Raw genomic sequence first — 18920 nt, forward strand, 5'->3', positions numbered from 1 at the left:
CAAGAATGAAAACAATTCTCCTTCCAGAGGGAAATACCGCAGTTCCCATTTGATCCTCATATTTTCACTATGCACTGTAAAGTATGAATTAGAAATCAATACTTTATAGGTTTCAAAGAGTAAAAATAACTCAGACAATAGTGGATAGAAGAGTTGATTTACTATTTAAAGCAGTAATTTATTTAAAAATCAATAGATTTATCAGGGTTTATGGCATATTAGCTGAAATCTCAAAATATATTTTCACATTTTCCTAACTGACATACAAGCTGGATTCCCACCCCTTAAAACTGGCTGCCACCATTAATGAGGCTTCTAAACTAGTTTCCTAACTTAAGTATAGATTTTATTCATGCACCTACAATAAAGCTGTATAGACTAATGCAAACCACTAATCATCTTTACTTTGGCTTGAACTACATTAATTTGGTGTGTTAACTGGTTCTGTACCATGTTGACAGAAGCTCCTAAGCATAGTCTCTGATAAATAAATACAGGGAATAACTTAAATTTCAGTTAGTAAATGTAGTTTCTATATAAAATACTTAAAAGATGAGATTTGGTGAGGAAAATGATGACAAGGGCTTTTGACAATGCAGATGCATACTGAAACAGCTGCTAATTGATTGGCTGTCAGAGAGCAGAAACCTGACCTGGGGTGAGGTCACTCTTTAGCTCACCATCTGGGCAATATAATTCAAAATCAAATTTTGAGTAGGAAAAATGTGTTATATCCATCTACATTCTGCACACTTCTGTGATGATCAAAATTTATAATATATTTAGATCAAGAATCTGAAATGTGCCAGGTCTGATGCTGGATCAAGGTCGCTCAAACATTAATGTTCATAAAAATGACCTGAAGACTCTATTACAATGCAGATATTGAGCAGGCCATGAGATTTTACATTTCTAACCAGCTCCCGGCTGACACCAGCGATAACGGAAGAGTAGCACTGACATCACCTGAAGCTTCAGAACCCACTGCAGACCTTCTGAATCAGAATTTGCATTTCAGCAATATCCCCAGGGGATTCCTACATATGTTGGAGTTTGAGAAACACAGCAGACATGTTTCACCTACGTCTTCTAAATTAAGTTTCTCAAAACCCTGTGAGAGAGGACTTCACATTTTTAGGATGAGAAAACTGAGGTTCAGAGAGATTAAGCTATCTGCTCAAGGCCACATCCATCACAGGTGACCAATGTGAAATTTAATACTTCATCTTCTTACTCCAAATCATGCACTTGTCCTGTTATGTTTCAGCTCTTGCAAATTTAAACTGTAGTGGTAGCAAGTAAACATGGGGTTGTTCTAAATAAAAAACAAAATTAAAAAACAACTATTTACTGAATCATCAGTTATTACAGAGTTGTGGAAGAAAAAAAGACTGAATGAAATTAATTGTATTATATATCTATCTGTCCTCTTTTAGTAACTTCTGCATTTATCATTCCTATTTTCAACGTATGTAGCAGTGAATCTGATAAAAAGATTTTAGTATAGTTCAAATGGCTGTCAACAGTGTCACCATTATGTACTCTGTTTGAAGACATGTGTATGTAGTTCTATTTCACTATTTGCCACTATGACAGATACATGTTCAAAGGTTAGCAGCCTCCATTATATATGACTTTGCCTAGTACTTTGGGAAAATGGAGCTTTTTCCCATCACTGGAATATTAGCGTTTGAAGCATCACTGCTTCCCATCATAGCTGTGAATTGTGTGGGGCATTTAATTAATTGAAGAGCGATAACCCCAAGGTCTCCATGATGACTGTGTGAACAGTCATGCCAAAGTGCACCTGCCACAATTACAGAGTGAGTGTCAGCACCCTAGAGATTCAGAAATTTCTTTCTTCTATCTTGGGAGGCTTTGCTTTCCTCTAGTGTCCAGGATAATAAATGACAATGATCCCTTGAAAAGGGACTTTCTTTCCATTTTTATAGCCATTTAGGACAGAATAGCTTGATAGTAAATGATGGCAATATGCACTATCTTTTGTTCCTTCTTATTCCCGCCACTCTGTCATTCTCTGCCTTAGAATGCTGATGAGATATATGAAGGCCAAATAATGAGGTCAGCGTGGCTATAATCACCGGTCCATTCGAAAGAGTCCAACCAGATTCAGGAATCCCACTGTGCTACGTGATCTAGCAATTCTCCCCAGCTCATATAATTTTATACAGGAGATTGACTTTAAATACCATATCACAGGTATTTTTCTTCATAAGCATTGGATAAGAATTCAACTTTCCTTTAAAGGTACCTAGGCATTTTAAAATACACTTATACACACACACATACATAACATAGATATAGCATAATTCTATTAAATGCAGTTTCAATTTATATTTTTTGCAGTGAATAAGCTTGTGCATGTCATTTTGCAGGTGTGCAGACATCGGTAAGATATTTGGTGAATTTTGGTAAGTGATAATCCTGGAAACACTACATAATCATGACAGAAAATTCCTGGGCGGCCCTGTAGTCAATCACCTATTCCCACCTCCCACCCATGGCAACTACTGATCTGCTTTTTGTCACTATAGTTTTTCCTATTCTAGAATTTCACATAAATTGAACTATACAGTGTTAAGCATTTGTGTCCAGGCATTATTCAATTAGCATAATACTTTTGATGTTTATTCATGTTGCTACATGCATCAGTAGTCCAATCTTTTTATTGCTGAGTGTATTCCATGCTATAGATGTACCAAAATTTGTGTATTCACCTGTTGATGAACAATAGATTAGGGCTATTATGAATAAAGTCAATATGAGCATTTAACTACAAGTCTTGAGTGTACACATGTTTTCTTTTTTGTTGAGTAAGTACTTAGCACATTGCTCACTGGGTCTTATGGTTAGTGTACACTTAAGTTTATAAGAACCTGCTGAACTCTTTTCCAAAATGGCTGTAACATTTTGTATTTCTACTAGCCAAACTTGGTATTTTCAGGCTTAATTTTATACTTTGTAGGGGATGTGTAGCAGTATCTTATTGTAGTTTAAATTTGCATTTCCCTAATGACGAAAGATGTTGAACATCTTTCCATGTGTTATTTGCTATTTGTCTGTCTTCTTTGATGAAACATCTATTTCAAATCTTTTGCCTGTTTTTCATTGAGTTCACTGTCTTATTATGTTGCATGAGTTCTTTATATATTCTTAAAACAAATTCCTTAATCAGATATTTGACTTGCAAATATATTCCCAACTCCTATGGCTTGCCTTTTTGTTCTCTTAAGGATAGCTTTCGAAGAGCAAAAGTTTTAATTTTGATGAAGTCCAACATCCAATCTTTTTAATCGTTAGAGCTATTGGTGTCCTAGTAAGTTTGACTAACTCAAGGCCATAAAGATTTTTCTCCCATGTGTTCTTATTTATACGTTTTATACTTTTAGCTCTTACATTTAGGTCTATTATCCATTTCACATTAACCTTTTGAGTGATGTGAGGTAAGAATTGAGGGTATTTTTTTAACGGCTATGTAATTTTTCTAGCATCATTTGTTGAAATGACTGTCCTTTTCTCATTGAATTAAGTTGGTTCATTTGTCAAAAACCCAATGATGGCATATGCGTAGATCTATACCTGTGCTCTCTGTTCGATTCCTTTGGTCTATATGTCTGTCTTTATATTGATACCACACTATCTTGATTATTTGTGGCTTTTTATTAAGTCATAAAATCAGGTAGTATATTTCAACTTTGTTTTTCCATTTCAAATTATTTTGACTAGTCTAGATAATTTTTATTTCCATGTATAGTTCATAATCAGATTGTCAATTTCTGCAAACAAAAATCTTCCTGGGATATTTTCATGGGAATTATCCTAAAACTATAGGTCAATTTTAGGAGAATTAATATCTTATTGATACTGAGTTTTCCAATCCTCATGAACATGCTGTATTTCCCCATTTATGAAGTTCTTATTTAATTTTTTTCATAAATGTTTGGTAGTTTTCAGGATATATGTCTTGTACATGTTTGCTTCAATTTGTCCCTAAATATTTTGTATTCGTGAATATTGTTCTAAAATGATATTTTTGTTTTCAATTTCTAATTGTTCAATATTAGTATATAAACCATTGTATATATTGTGAAATGATCATCACAGCAAATCTAGTTAATATACATTGCCACACATGGTTACAGAAAATTTTTTCTTGTGATGAGAACTTTTAAGACCCACTGTCTTAGCAACTTTCAAATATGCAATATACTGTTATTAACGATAGTCGCCATGCTGTATATTACATCCCTAAGGCTTACTTATTTTATAACTGGAACTTGTACCTTTTGACTCCCTTCACTCATTTTGCCCACCCTCCACTTCCCACCTCTGGTAACTACCAATCTGTTCTCTGTATCTATGAGCTTGGTTTCTTTCTATGTAAATCTTGCATACAAAAGATTAATGCCTTATAAAATTAATAAATTATAAATTAATTACTCAGAAAATGAATGTCAATTAACCAAAAACAGTATTTTTATTTTTTCATTTTAAAATTAAAAATTATCACTTTGGGGGGCGGCCCCATGGTCGAGTGGTTGAGTTCACGTGCTCCACTGCGGCAGCCCAGGGTTTCGCTGGTTTGGATCCTGGGCACGGATATGGCACCACTCATCAGGCCACGCTGAGGTGGCATCCAACATGCCACAACTAGAAGGACCCACAACTACAAAATATACAACTATGTACTGGGGAGATTTGGGGTGAAAAAGCAGAAAGAAAAAAAATGATCATTTTGATTTATTTGTGAAAGGACAAAAATACTAAAGTTTAAATATTTAAACTTTTCTCCACCTCCTCCTTCCCCCCAACATATCTGCCACATTCTAACTTGGCTTCACACTGGAATCATCCAGGTAGCTTTAAAAATTTTGATGCTTGAGTCCCATCGTCAGAGATTCTCATAAAATTGGTCTGAGGCGTGGTTTTCAAAAATCTGCATTTGTGATGATAATATGCAGTCTGAGGAGGGAATCACTGTTTTAGGGTAATTCTTATTTTTCTAGGTCATCTGCAAGTCCAATTTTATATAAATCAGGATAATGAGTAAGGAAAGAGGAGAAAATTACTTGCAAAAGTAAAAAAAATTGAGTACATCCAGAAAATAAGGACAGACTGAGGGAGACAAGAACATAACTAGCATGTATTTGGGAGGTTTTGAGGGGCTAGAGGAAGGCAAGGAAAAAGAACTGAGGGCATTTTATATGTATTGAGTGAAAGAGACAGAGAATAGTACAGCACTTTAAAATAACTTTCTGTACATTAATATTGCAGTCAGATTTGGTGTTTTCTCTAGAGACCACAATAAAACATCTAATTTGTTTTCAATTATTTTTGGTTGCAAGAATGCTGTTTCTTTAAATACTGGCTCATGTTGAGTCTGGGCCAAGGAGCAGTTGAGTGGCATATGGTTTCTATGATCTGTGAGGTCTCCTGAAAGTTTGGTTGCTATGAAGCAGTTCCCCCAGGAGCCTGGTCAACTCTGGGTTAAGTGAAACTACTGAACTCCCACGGAACTGAGACCTTTCATGACCTCAACAAATGAAGACAACAGATGAGATTCTTTTGCTGCTCCATTTTTTCCCTCCTCCTTGCAAAAACCTATTTGTCTACTTGTGCACCTATCCCTTGCACATGTTCTCACCGTGTTTAGAGAAAATTACTTTTCTCACTGGGTATCAGGTTTCTTATGAACAAAAAGAGGCAGTGGACTCCTATTGAAATGATGTTCTTCAGCACCCTAGGAAACTCAGATTTCAGGATTCTGCTTCTTCCCAGAGCACCTTTGCTTTCTTCTGTTGACAATATTGGCAGGAGGTGAGGGGGGAAACTATGTAATTTTGAAGGATTTCTTCTAAAACAGCAACAACAAGAATTAAAACAAACAAATAGACAAAACCCAAAAAACACTGACTTCTAGGAAGATGGTGGCAGCACAGTATTGAATCTCATAAAATCTCCACATAAAAACAGAGCAACTAGCTAGCAAAACTCCTAACTCAGGACAACGTTTACAACAAAACTAGGTGACAAGGTATTCTCCAAAGCCTCAAAACACAAGTTGTTGGAAACAAATCCCCATTGCCACAAGACCTGCATGGTGTTAATGTCTGTGAGGGAGGAAGCAAGGGGAAGCAAAGTGGGCTCTGATGGGCCTGAGAATAGAAAATACCCAAAGTATTCACTGGAAAATGCAAAGGGCTAATTTAAGAACAGCAGGTGAAACTGGGAGGGAGTGTGCCTAATCCGACAGAGGTGATCTATAGTGAAATCCGAAGGAACTATAGTCATCTGGCCCATCTGAACTCTCAATACTGACCAGCCAGGGCTTCCTTCCAGACAGGGCTCCACATGGAGGGGAAACTGTTGGGAGGAGAATCAAAATTGAGCAGAACTAGGACATCAGAGATGAAAGAAAGGGAGGGTCCAATTAAAACCAAGGATGGGAACAAAGCCAGCACAGCTTAGAAAGCAAGCTGTCATATTTTTCAGTACTATGTGAAAAAACAGAAGATTGGGCTCTGAAGTCAGAAAAGTTAACCTGAATGTTTACTGGATCCTTTTTACAAATGTATGGCTTATGACAACATGTCATTTGGAAAATTCACTGAGTTATGCAGATCTTCCAAATGTAGACACATTTAATTCTACAGGATAAAAGACACATTTGTTAATATCAACACAATCTCACCATAAAATATTAGTTAATATGGTTAAATATTAGGAAGCTGTCAAGCTCAAGGTGTTAGATACAAATTTTTCACTTGAAAGTTCAAATTTTATCAATGAAAACAAATTCTGCCAGTTGTTTTTCTTAAAGTGAAAGGTTAACTTAGCTCTTTTTTGAGAACATGTCTGCTAAATGCTCAAGTCTGAAAAACCATAGTTTGTCAGTCGTTCTTTTAAGTAAAAATGGAGTTCTATGAAAAAGCATTTAGTACAGCTCTCAACTCAAATAATCACACAAATGCTTTTTCTTGAGCAAATCGCTGTATTACTTTAAAAACAATATACGGAAGAAGTGTTTTATACATAGATCTTATCTCTCCACACCAGAATATTAAAAAGATGAGTTCTTGAGTGATGTCTGCATCATAATGGAGTGAGCTCTCCCCTTGAAATCTCCCCTCTAAAGTACAACCAAAAGCACATTCATACACCAACAGGGGACAGTCACACAACACAAAAGATGTCTGAGAGACCCATGCAGCCATATGTCTGAAGGTGGTGGGGCCCAATCCTCTGGAGTAAGTGGAAGCTGGTAAGCGGTACTTTTCTCTTCCCAATGGCAGCCAGCAACTTTGGACAGCACACGGCTCTGAGAGGAAAGGGGGAAGGGGCGGCCCTCCGTGGGAACACCATTGCTCTCCAAGTTCCCTCACAGCCTGAGGGAAAGCCCCACACATAGAGGAGACTGAGCTGTTGTGGGGATGTCTCCATCAAACTAGGACCCCAGGAGAGCAGTTGGTGAGAGCCCAGGGAGAACACTGGGATCATGCAGAAGAAAAAGAGTTTCCCTCCCCATCCTGCTTGGTACTCCAGCCCTCTGATCACTCAGAGAGCCATGTGGAGAGAGAGGCAGTGGCTGGGAAAAGTGTGCAGGTCTCTGTGATTGCCTAGAGTGCAGCACAGAGAAAGAGGCGGCAGACAGGAAAAATGCACAGGTGTAAAAAGGTGCCCCTTCCTCTGCCCAGCACTCCAGCCTTGTGATCACCCAGAGCTCTGCACAGAGAGAAAAGCAGAGGCTAAGAGAAGTGCAGGTGAAAGAAAGCATTCCTGCTCCTGCCTGGCACTCCAGATCAGCCATCAGTCAGAGTGTCGTACAGAGAGAAAAGAAGTTGGCGGCTGGAGCTGGGAGCCCTAGATCATGCTGGGCTCAGAATACACAGCATCTGATCCCCACCCAGTGGTGGCAGGTGGAAGCTGCAACCAGATAATAACTATGTAGAGGCAAAATTCCATGGTGTCAAGCAGTATGAAAAAGTACATTAAATCTCCAGACCAGAAGGAAAGTGACAAGTACCCAGAAACTAATCCTGAAGATATAGAAATTCATAACCTAAATGACAGAGAATTCAAAATAGCTATCATAAAAAAACTCAATGAGTTGCAAGAAAACACAGAAAGACAAATCAATGAATTCAGGAGCTTCTTTGCAAAAGAGATTGAAACCATAAAGAAGAACCAATCAGAATTGTTGGAGATGAAAAACACAATGGATGAGATAAAGAAAAAATCTGGATTCCCTAAACAACAGAGCTGACAATATGGAGGACCAAATTAGCAGTTTAGAGGACAGTAATATAGAAACGCTTCAGATAGAGAAGAGAGAACTAAGACCAAAAAGAAATGAAACTCTCAGAGAAATATCTAACTCAATTAGGAAATGCAACATAAGGATTAGAGGTGTTCCAGAAGGAGAAGAAAAGAAGAATGGGGAGAAAGCTTGTTCAAAGAAATAATAGCTGAGAACTTCCCAAACCTGGGGAAAGAGCTGGAAATACAAGTGAACGAAGCCAGTAGATCTTCTAATTACATCACTTTAAAAAGACCTACTGCAAGGCATATAGTAGTAAAGCTGGCAAAAGTTAATGACAAAGAAAAAATACTAAGGGCAGCAAGGCAGAAGAAAATAACTTACAAAGGAGCTCCTAACAGCTTTCGGTGGATTTCTCAGCAGAAACCTTACAGGCTAGGAGAGAGTGGAATGATATATTCAAAATTCTGAAAGACAAAAACTTTCAGCCAAGAATACTCTGTCCAGTGAAAATATCCTTCAGATATGATGGAGAAATAAAAACTTTCCCAGATAAACAAAAGCTAAGGGAGCTCATCACCACAAGACCCCCCCTACAAGAAATTCTCGAGAAGGCTCTCATCCTAAAAAAGATGAGCTCTCAAGGGAGGAGAGTTAATACAGTGAATATTTTTTACTGTTCAACAAGGACTTTCTTAAGTAAAATTGGCATTTTTTTTCCCTATTGCCAATGCATGGCAGTGAAGAATATAATGATGCTAGTGGAGTTTGGCACCACTGCCTTAATTCATACTAAGATGCCAGTTGTTTTACTCATCATTGCTTTTGTACCATCAGTGTAAGTGTCAACTCAACGAAAGGGCAAAAAACAGCTGAGTATTATTATGCAAATATGTTCAAACTCGTGGACCTCCTAAATGCATTTTAGGGGCCTCCAGGTATCCATGGACCACATTTTGAGAACCACTAGACTAGAGGGGCAACAATACAAGAACTACCAGTGAGCATTAAATGCCTAGTTACTTAGAGAGGTAAGACTAAATGAGAACTAAAAGGGAGAGAGTATAGTATATAAAGGGTGCACACTCTGACAATGTAGAAATAGTACAAATATTAAAACATGAAAGGAGAATTAGAAGAGCATATGTAAAAAGCTTTTAAATGTTTGCAGTAATCATACTGGTGTTGGTAGTACTGATATTGTTATTTTGAGTCTATTATGAGTTTGACAAAAGATTGAGCAAATGATTAATTATGAGATTCTAATTCTGTCATCTTCAACGTCTTTGAGAACCCAGATTCCCATTTAGAAGAAAAAAGATACAATTATAATAGAGAAAAGAATAAACAAAACCCATACAGTCATGATTCTGAATTGGAAGTATAGTGTGAACTTGTGAGGTACTTTTCTTGAAAATGTAAGTGTGTATGTGTGTATATTGTGCATGAAATAAGTATGTCTGTATGTATGCATTTATATCTACTAGCTCTGCCCACTAAAAGGCTTAGAAACAATGACCAAGCCAGTAGCAATGAACATCACTGGTAGCTAGATTTTGGTCTTGAAATATCATTTCCCACTAAAAGAACTTTTTGGAAATGGAAATTGACTTATTCCAAGTTTGGGAAAGGAAATATATAATATGAGCCCAGAAAATTTTGTCATACTAAAAAGAAAGTTGCTCCAAATTATTAAGGTCATGTCAAAAGGACTCGGAAGGCAGCTTGAAGAGGCTTCCATTGGCCAGCATTGGTAAACAATAATTACAATGCATTGACTCATCAAATAGACTTAAATACATGAGTTTATAATGCTATTTAAAAAATAACATAATATTTATAACAGGAAGGACAGAGAGAAGAAGAACAGCAACACCACCAACAACTACTCACTTTTAGAGCATGTTACGAATCTATCTTATTATTTTAAAAATTGGCAAATAAAGGGAAAGACTCAAGTAGCATTTATCTTCCCTTTTATTTATAAAAGTTACCACTGGGTTACTGAGTAGTAGATGAGGAAAAGAGATTTTTTAAAAAAATAAAAAGTGTTCCAATTCTTAGGTTCAAAATTATAATGCTACGACATGGATGAAGCTTGAAGACTTTGTGCTAAGTGAAATTATCCAGTCACAAAAAGACAAATACCATATGATTCCTCTTATATGAGGTACCTAAAGTAGTCAAATTCATAGAGACAGAAAGAATGAGGTTGCCAGGAGGTGGGGGCAGGGGGAGCTGTTATTTAATGAGTACAGAGTTTTAGTTTTGCAAGATGGAAAGAGTTCTGGAGAGGGATGGTGGTGGTGATAGCACTAGAATATGAATATACTTAATACCACTGCACACCTACAAATGGTTAAGATGGTAAACTGTATGTTATGTGTATTTTACTATAATAAAATAAAATGGAAAAAAATTGTAGACTTAGAATATCACCATTTCAACTTCCAGTGAATTGATTGTTTTAAGAATTGCACTAAGATCACAAAAAAGATAATTGGAAGTTATACAACACAATCTATAGCCTTCCCAAGGATATCAAACATGCATTTTATCCAGGTCCTAATTTGCAGAAAACAGAGGGCAGAGGAATATGAAACTGCACCATGAATATGCAATCAACAAAATCCAGACTACAGGAAACTCTATAGGTCAAATAACCTAAATTTTCAATAGATAAACTGCAGAGGATCCTGTATATTAAAAGAGACTTAAAAAGATATCAAATAAAAAAGTAGTAAAGATTAAATAAAATGTGTAGAGGAGTCCACTTGGTTGATAAAATTAGAAAGAAATGCAAGGAAGTGATTGATATAAATGTCTGGGTAGTTAGATGAAGGGTGCCGTGAGCGAGGAGAAGTAGCTTTAGACAGCGGGGTCTTTGGCATGCCTAGAAAAGGTATATTTCTTGACCTGGATGGTAATTTCTAGAGTGTTTGTCTAATAGATATTCATTAAGATGTGTGTGTGTGCGTGTACATGTGTGGTTAGTGTTGGTGGTTTTCTGTATGTATTTTATTTTATAGTAAAAGTTTTTAGAAAATAGACTAAATATCTTTAAGCTTCTTGTAGCTTCAAATTTTATATTTCCTAATGTCTGCTAAACTCTTCAGACAGAAATTAAAGTTCTCTGGACCAACTATCTTACTGCCAAAAATCTGATGTTCAATTATATATTTGACAAAGGAAGTTAAGCTGAGTTGATTTAGGCAAATACTTAAAAGCTTTTTCTTTCGTTCTCTCTCTCTTTTCTCTCTCTCTTATCATAAGATACAGAGGAATGAAAATCACAGAATTTTCAAGGAAGGAACAGTGTCAGGGGATATTTTGTTCTAAACTAAATAAACTCAGAGTGAAACCAAAAATAATTATTTTTTCTCCTTCCCTCTTTCCTATTAAATTCTTAAATGTTCAACTAGGCCAATTTGCAAAAAACAATGGTGCTAACAACCACAGGTAAGAAAAGTGCTCAGGCAACGAGCCTGCTGGAAATAAACAGAAGTAGCAATTCATCATGGAAAAGAATTTGAAGTATTTTGTAATTTAGAAAACAAGAATTCCCTCATCTTTCAACCCACAGGTAAATGTGCAGTATTATCTTATAGAGGATCAGATTTGTCTACCTCTTGAAATCAATCAAATAAAGCCAAATTAATAAAAATATATTAAAGTAGTAGCTTTTGAATTTTCTGAAAATTGCATTAGCCTCAAAAAATGAATTAGAGTTTTCCACTTCTTGCATGATACTTCACGGACGATTTGTGGAAGTGAGATTTATTTTTATAAGGATTCTGAGAAATCATTTAGTAGATTATTATACTTAATAAACTCAAAAAATTGCCTGACATCCAAAGAAATCTATTTTGCATTTGAAGTGCATGACTCAATAAGTGGAGTCCCCATGGATTCACTTACTTCCCTAGTTTGCTCCAAGGAGAACAGGTCAGGCTAGCCAAGAGACAGGTCACTGTTGTCTTGATGAGGATGTAACATAATCATTTACTTACCCTCCATGATGGTCAAAGGATCTTCCACTTTGGGGCGCAGAATATTAGGGCCAAAGACAGTGGCCAGGTTCTGCACACTCATTTTGTTAACTCCCGAATAGGATTGTACTTCATCCAAGAACCTGTTGGATGTAAGAACCCAAACAAAACACAATGGAATCAAATTTGTCATTGGAAGAAAATAGGTTATTGGGAAATTTATGAACTGGAGTATGTTCAAAGATGATTATGAAGACAAAATTATTTAGAAATTCAAACATTGCTCAGTCAAACATGGAGAAAATATATTGCAAATCATTAATTTTATTAATTATAAATTGTTAAATGGTTATTTATATTAATTACATTATTATTACATATATTATTCTATGAAATATAAATTATTCATTAATGATGAGAGGTCCTATCAAATATCACCTCTGGCCTGGCTTGGCTTGGTTTCCTCTGTCAGCCATAGGAGTAAGTGTATTTAGACAAACCTAATATGGACTTGAGATTGAAGAATATGGATTTCCTTCCAACCCCTAAATAAAATATTAAATTTAGACACATATTCAACTTGAGAACTATAAATAGGATGATCTGGTACAATCCCTTATTTCAGAGAGGAGGAATCAATCCTTTTTGTGGAGTAATTTGTGAACTTTAAGTTTATAGTCTATTTAAAAATGAGATCAAATATGGTTTAGGTTAAAATCTCAGTTCTACTGATATGAAAAACTGTAAGCACAAATTGTTTCAATTTATTAGATACTGAAGAATAAGAGGCATAAAATTGGCTTTCCCCCAAACGATTTTAGTAGGGGGACTGTTTCTGTAATTTCAGGCTGTTTGCACTCCTCACTCCCTCTTCATTTCTACAAGAACTTCTATCATTTCATGGCTTACTAACGGTACTGATGAGACAAAGAAGAAGCGATAAAGAATAAAAAAGAACTTATTTTATGTGTTACTTAGAATCTATTTTATTATGTGTCAGTCATTGTACTAACATTAATTTTTCAAAGCATCTCTGTGAGGTAAATACTATTGTTATCTCTATTTCACAGATGAGACACATGAGGCATCCGAGAGGTTAAGTATCTTCTGCAAGGATGCAGAGTAGTAAGTGGCAGAGCTGAGATGCGAACCCAGGTGACTGACTCTAGAGTCTGGGCTCTAACCACTACACCAGGATGCTAAGAAAAGGTGTCTGTGTCCACATATTCACTACTGTTATACAGAGTAAACTGTAGCAAAACTGAAGGTCAAAAAGTCAAACTACCATTTCTTATCTGAAGTAGTTGAAATTAAAAGTCTGCTTAAATGTTTCAAGAGAAGTTAAGTTTTTCTATTATGGAGATAAAGATTTGCAATATGGTTCTCAAAGAAGCCCTTTTCCCTTACTTAAAGATAATGTAACCTTTTTATCGTCCACTACAATAGCTTGCATTAGTTCACAATCTTGCCTTACACGTTAATAAGCGTATGCTTTCCATGAAAAGACTTCTTTCTTTTTCACATTCTGAAATCTAAGGTCTTGTTTGCTTCCTAAACATAACCATCACCAGAAAAAGTTATGGTAGGAGATTTTGGAATTCCTGCTCAGTAGCAGTTGACAGTGAACTCCACAGGGTCTCACAATAGTCTGAAACTCCACAGTGCCTAGTGTGCTGAACACATCCAATCATGACGCAAAAGCCATACACAAATGATGCATTGGACTGAACTGAAAATTTGAATTTTCTTTTAAAATGGACTGGGAAGCTATCATTTAAAATACCTTGCAGTAGTATCCATCACTAATCTCTTTATTTAAATGTAATATATTTCAATTTTACATATTTGGTTTCTCAAATAGGGGCACATACGTGGCACACCCTGTCCCAGGACTGTAGTTAAACGTGGTCACTGAGAGAGAGCTTTACCAGGCACAATTATCATTCTGACAGAATTGAATTACAAATGTCTTTTCAATGAGTGTGAAGTGGGACAGGAATGGAAAGAAGATAACATTTATTGAACGCTTACATATATATTAATCATTAAAAAATATAATTTAATTTTAAAACAACTGTGTGAAATGTGTGTTTTTCCTACCATTTCACTTATTAGGACTCTGAGACTGAGAGAGAACAGAGAATTGCATAAAGATACACGAGTAGTCAGCGGTAGTCTGGACTCCCATGCAGATCTTCCTCATGCCAATATACACGCTTCTTCTCTCAAACAACGGTACACGGAACATGTACAAACAATTTTGATGGAAATTCAAAGCAACATATCTTTAACATGTAAAAGCAAGAGAGACTTCAGAAATAACAAATTACAAAATCATGCAAATTTAGTGCTCAAAGAAGCCTTTGAGATCACCTTGTCAAACCTCTGTTTTACAGAGGCCAACACTGGAGTTCAGAGCAGTGAAGTGATTTCGTTCCTCGTCAAACATAAGTTACTCACAGGCTAAATAGTCTTGTTTTGTTTAGTTGCGTCTTTAAGACAATTCTTACCTGCAAATATACTTGAGGAGGTTGTAATTGACCGCAGGCAAACTCTTCACCTGCTTCGCTAATTCCTTAACTCCCTGAGTATAAAGAAGAGAATAACTGTTATCTTTCTAAGGTTGGTCTTGGAATTAAAGCAAATGGGAAATCAGCATATAATTGTTTTTTAATTGGTGTCACATATTGTCAGTGAAGGATCCTGTCCTGAAAACTTGCCACCATCACAGCAAGCATTTTACAAATATTTTCAAGGACGTGAAAGCATTTCAAATATCTCCATAAGTACTATGCGGAGAAACAGATTTAAGTGAAGCCCTTTTAACATTTTTAACACTTGTTCACAATTGACTGAAAAAGGAAGATGGCCTCACTTATAATTAGGTTATTTGGGGGGAAAAATAGCCTTGATGTACTGAGAGTCCTTCTCATTTTTAGCATGCCTGAAACATAGATAAACATACGTCTACTGACAAACAAGTCTCTCAGGACTGGTCACGTTCAGGATACATCATTGAAGGTGGGATGGAGGGGTGCAGCCTGACCTTCCTGGAAATTTTACAAAAGGATTAACTACTTTGTTTCTTCTCATTGTAGGACTTCCTCTAAAATATAAACGGTCCCAGAAAAGCTAATGGATAATATAATCTGATCTGTTCTTCTTCCTGTAAATAGTAAATATTTTAAGCTTTCTGGGACATATAGTTTCTGTCTCAACTACTCAACTCTTCTGTTATACTGCAAAAACAGCCACAGACAATATTATACAACAAACAGAATAAAACTGCATTTACAAAAACAGGCAGCAATTTTGACAAGAGTGCCAAGAAGATCCAAAAGAGAAAAGAAGAGTCTCTTCAACAAATGGCACTGAGACAACTGTATGTCCACATGCCAGACAATAATGTTGGACCTTTTCCTCACACCATAAACAAAAATTAACTCAAAATGGATCAGAGACCTAAACATAAGAGCTAAAGTTATAAAAATCTTAGAAGAAAATATGAGTAAATCTTTGTGACCCTGGGTTAAATAAAACCTTCTTAGGTGTGACACTAAAAGCACAAGTGGCAAATGAAAAATAGACAAATCGGACTTTATGAAAATTAAAAACCTTTTTGCCTCAAAGGACATCATCAAGAAAATAAAGAGGCAATCCACAGAGGGCAGAAAATATTTGCAAATCATATATCCGATAAGGGCCTTGTATCCAAACTACACAAAGAACTCTTACAAATCAATAAGAAGAAGACAAACAGTCCAATTAAAAATGGGAAAATGGTCTGAATAGATGTTTCTCCAAAGAAAATACACCAATAGCCAATAAGTACATGAAAAGATGTTTAATATCGTTAGCCATCAGGGAAATGAAACTCAAACCTCAATGATACACCACTTTACACACATTAGGATGGCTACGATAAAAAAGAGAAATAACAAATGTTGGCCAAAAATGTGGAGAAATTAGAACCTGCACACATTGGAATTTTAAATGGTGGAGCCTCTTTAGAAAACACAGTTACATATGGCCCAGCAATTCCTCCTCCTCAATATAAACCCAAGAGAAATGAAAACATATGTTCACACGAAACTTTGTAAGTGGATATAAATAGCATTATTAATAATAGTCAAGCAGTGGAAACAACACACATGTCCTGCAACTAACAAATGGATAAATAACAGAATATTATTTGGAAATAAAAGGAATAAAATACTGATATGGGGTACAATGTGGATGAACTTTGAAAACAGTGAAAGAAGCCAGTCACAAAAGAAAACATATTGAATGATTCCGTTTATATGAACTATCCAGAACAGGCAAATCTATGGAGACAGAAAGTAGATTAGCAGTTGCCAAGAGCTGGGGAAAGAGAGGCATGGGCAATAGATACGCAGTTTGTTATGAGGGGATGAAAATGTGGTAAATATTCTAAAATTAGATTTTGGTGATGACTGCACAACTCTGAGAATATACTAAAAAGCACTGAATGGTACACTTCAAATGGGTGATTTTATAGCATGTGAATTGCATCCCAATAAAGCTGTTTTTCCAAAAACAAGCAGTAGGTAGGACTACCTAAGAGTCATTGTTTGAAGTGATTTAAGGGGCACACAAAAAGGAATATGAAAAAAGGCATCCAGTTTTTTCATAGAACGCTTGGCCTCATGTAGCGCCACCGTCAACCTTTCAGGGAAGCAAAATGACAAGGGGTGCTTATTTTATTCCTTCAGCCACACTTTTCTTTGTGATGAGAGAGGGAATTAAAAATGAGACCCGAGTTGCGCATGTAAAGTCTAAATCTGTGTGATGTCAATACACAGAATAGTGGAAAACAATAGAAAATCCAACGATAAGACAAAGGGAAGTTTACAAATTAAAGACTAAGAGCACTGAAAAAACTCTCAAAAAAAAACTTTTTTAGAAATAAATGCATCGACTTACTGCTTCCTCCTCTTTGCTGAGCAGTTTGGCACACGACAAAAAATCTTCATACTTTGCATAAGGAATAACTGGTTCTGGAAGTTCTCGGAGATACAGCTTAAGAAGTGATGCCACTGTGTGTACATCTGTGTTGCTGTGGAGACAGAAGTGAGAAGACAATCTTTGGAGTAAACCTTATGCCATTTTATTTGTTTTTTCATCAAATATGCATCGAAGAGTCAGAATTTTATGCCAGTTGGCAATTGAATCAGTCAATCCAGCTTTCAAGAAGCACCCACTTATGTAATGCCAATAAGATGCTACCACAGAGAGGAACACAGAAGGACACTTGGAGTCCTCAGTATGGTATGAAAATATTGGAAAGCTCAAGCATTTTTCTTTTGTGTGTATTTGACGTTAAGTGAAAGTAGTAACTTTTGAAAACAATGAGAATATACCAAACTTCAAATAAAATACAATACAGTTTACAAAAATACCAAATTTACATATGTGTGTATGTATGAATTCAATGCCAAAATTAATTATTTCTGAACCCTAACTTCAGTTCTCAAAATTTCACGCTCATTCTTGAGAAGACATTGGTGACTGGTTATAGATTCCTAAAGCTTAGTATGACAGGCTATAACTTTTTAAGCAGAGCTCATTTTGAATGTGACTGATTCTCGGCATGATTGCTTGTCTAACATTTTAAGAGAGTTGGGAATCCTTAGAGTTTTCTAGAAAGAGAAAGTGCAACAAAAATAAACAATGAAAGCTTAACGTGGCCCTTGTGTAATGTGCAAAATTTATTTTTATTCTCTGCTGAATACAAGAGTGGCAGGATAATTTAATGCAATATTAATTTATATTTTGTTCCCTGTATTTCCCCATTCCCTGATAATCCATCAAGAGGACTGACAGTAAACACAGGAAGAGGTGGCGTGTCTTTTATTTATCTACTTTTGGTCTTGTTTTGGTTTTTTATTTGGGAGGAAGGGAACAGGAGCGTGGGAAGGAGAGACTGGTGAGCAGGGAGTAAAAAGGTTGATGGATTCCCACCAAGCAGGGTGAGTGGCAGTGAACAAGGCCAGGGATTCTGCAAGTAGTAAGAACATACACCCCTCCCAGAGTGTGCTGCAGGAAGTGACAAGTCCCCAGAGGGGTGTACCTTGACAAGCTGGAATATAGGCACTGGGATTTCCTGCCTCAGCGAATATTCTCAAGGGTGACAAGGAAGCAGAGTTGACTTCACAAAACTACATGGGTTGGGACAATGGACATCTCAGTTCTCCATTTTGGACCCATAGATTGATTTCATCAGCTATTTCCCACACATGTCCTCTGTATCAAGCATTATAGAAAACACAGTGGGTGGGCACCGAGGGGTTGAAAAAAAGGATTATTCTAGCCTGCTCATCATTTATAATCTTGTGGGGGCAGCAGATACTAATACAGGTATATAATCACAAAGTGTGGTGAGCAGTAACAAGGAAAAGTATTGGATGCTAGCTAATAACAAGAGAGGACTAATTTATGGGTTGGAGGGCTTCCCTGAGGAAATGATGCTTGGGCCAAGATCTGAAGGGTATGTAAGAATTAACTAAGTGAGGGCAGAAGAGCAGAATGCGGCGTCCCTGATTAATGCAAAGCAGGTAAACAGAGCCCAAAGTGGGGGGGAGCATCCTGTCCTTGAGGAGCTGACAAAAGGCTAAGGGAGACCAGAGCTCTGA

General features: G+C 36.4%; 1 protein-coding gene across 5 annotated transcripts in view; it reads right to left on the bottom strand.

The window, feature by feature from the left end:
* Positions 1-18920, bottom strand: part of ARHGAP24 (Rho GTPase activating protein 24) — a 463746-nt gene that overhangs the window by 8954 nt on the left and 435872 nt on the right. For all 5 annotated transcript variants that reach the window (XM_046656913.1, XM_046656917.1, XM_046656915.1 and 2 more), the window contains 3 exons: positions 17212-17344; positions 14778-14851; positions 12289-12410 (listed from right to left, as the gene is read on the bottom strand). In XM_046656913.1, coding sequence (XP_046512869.1) covers positions 12289-12410; positions 14778-14851; positions 17212-17344 — 329 coding nt within the window. The remainder of the gene's footprint in view (positions 1-12288; positions 12411-14777; positions 14852-17211; positions 17345-18920) is intronic.

The sequence above is a fragment of the Equus quagga genome, chromosome 3, assembly GCF_021613505.1.
Source record: "Equus quagga isolate Etosha38 chromosome 3, UCLA_HA_Equagga_1.0, whole genome shotgun sequence".
Taxonomy (NCBI): Eukaryota; Metazoa; Chordata; class Mammalia; order Perissodactyla; family Equidae; genus Equus; species Equus quagga.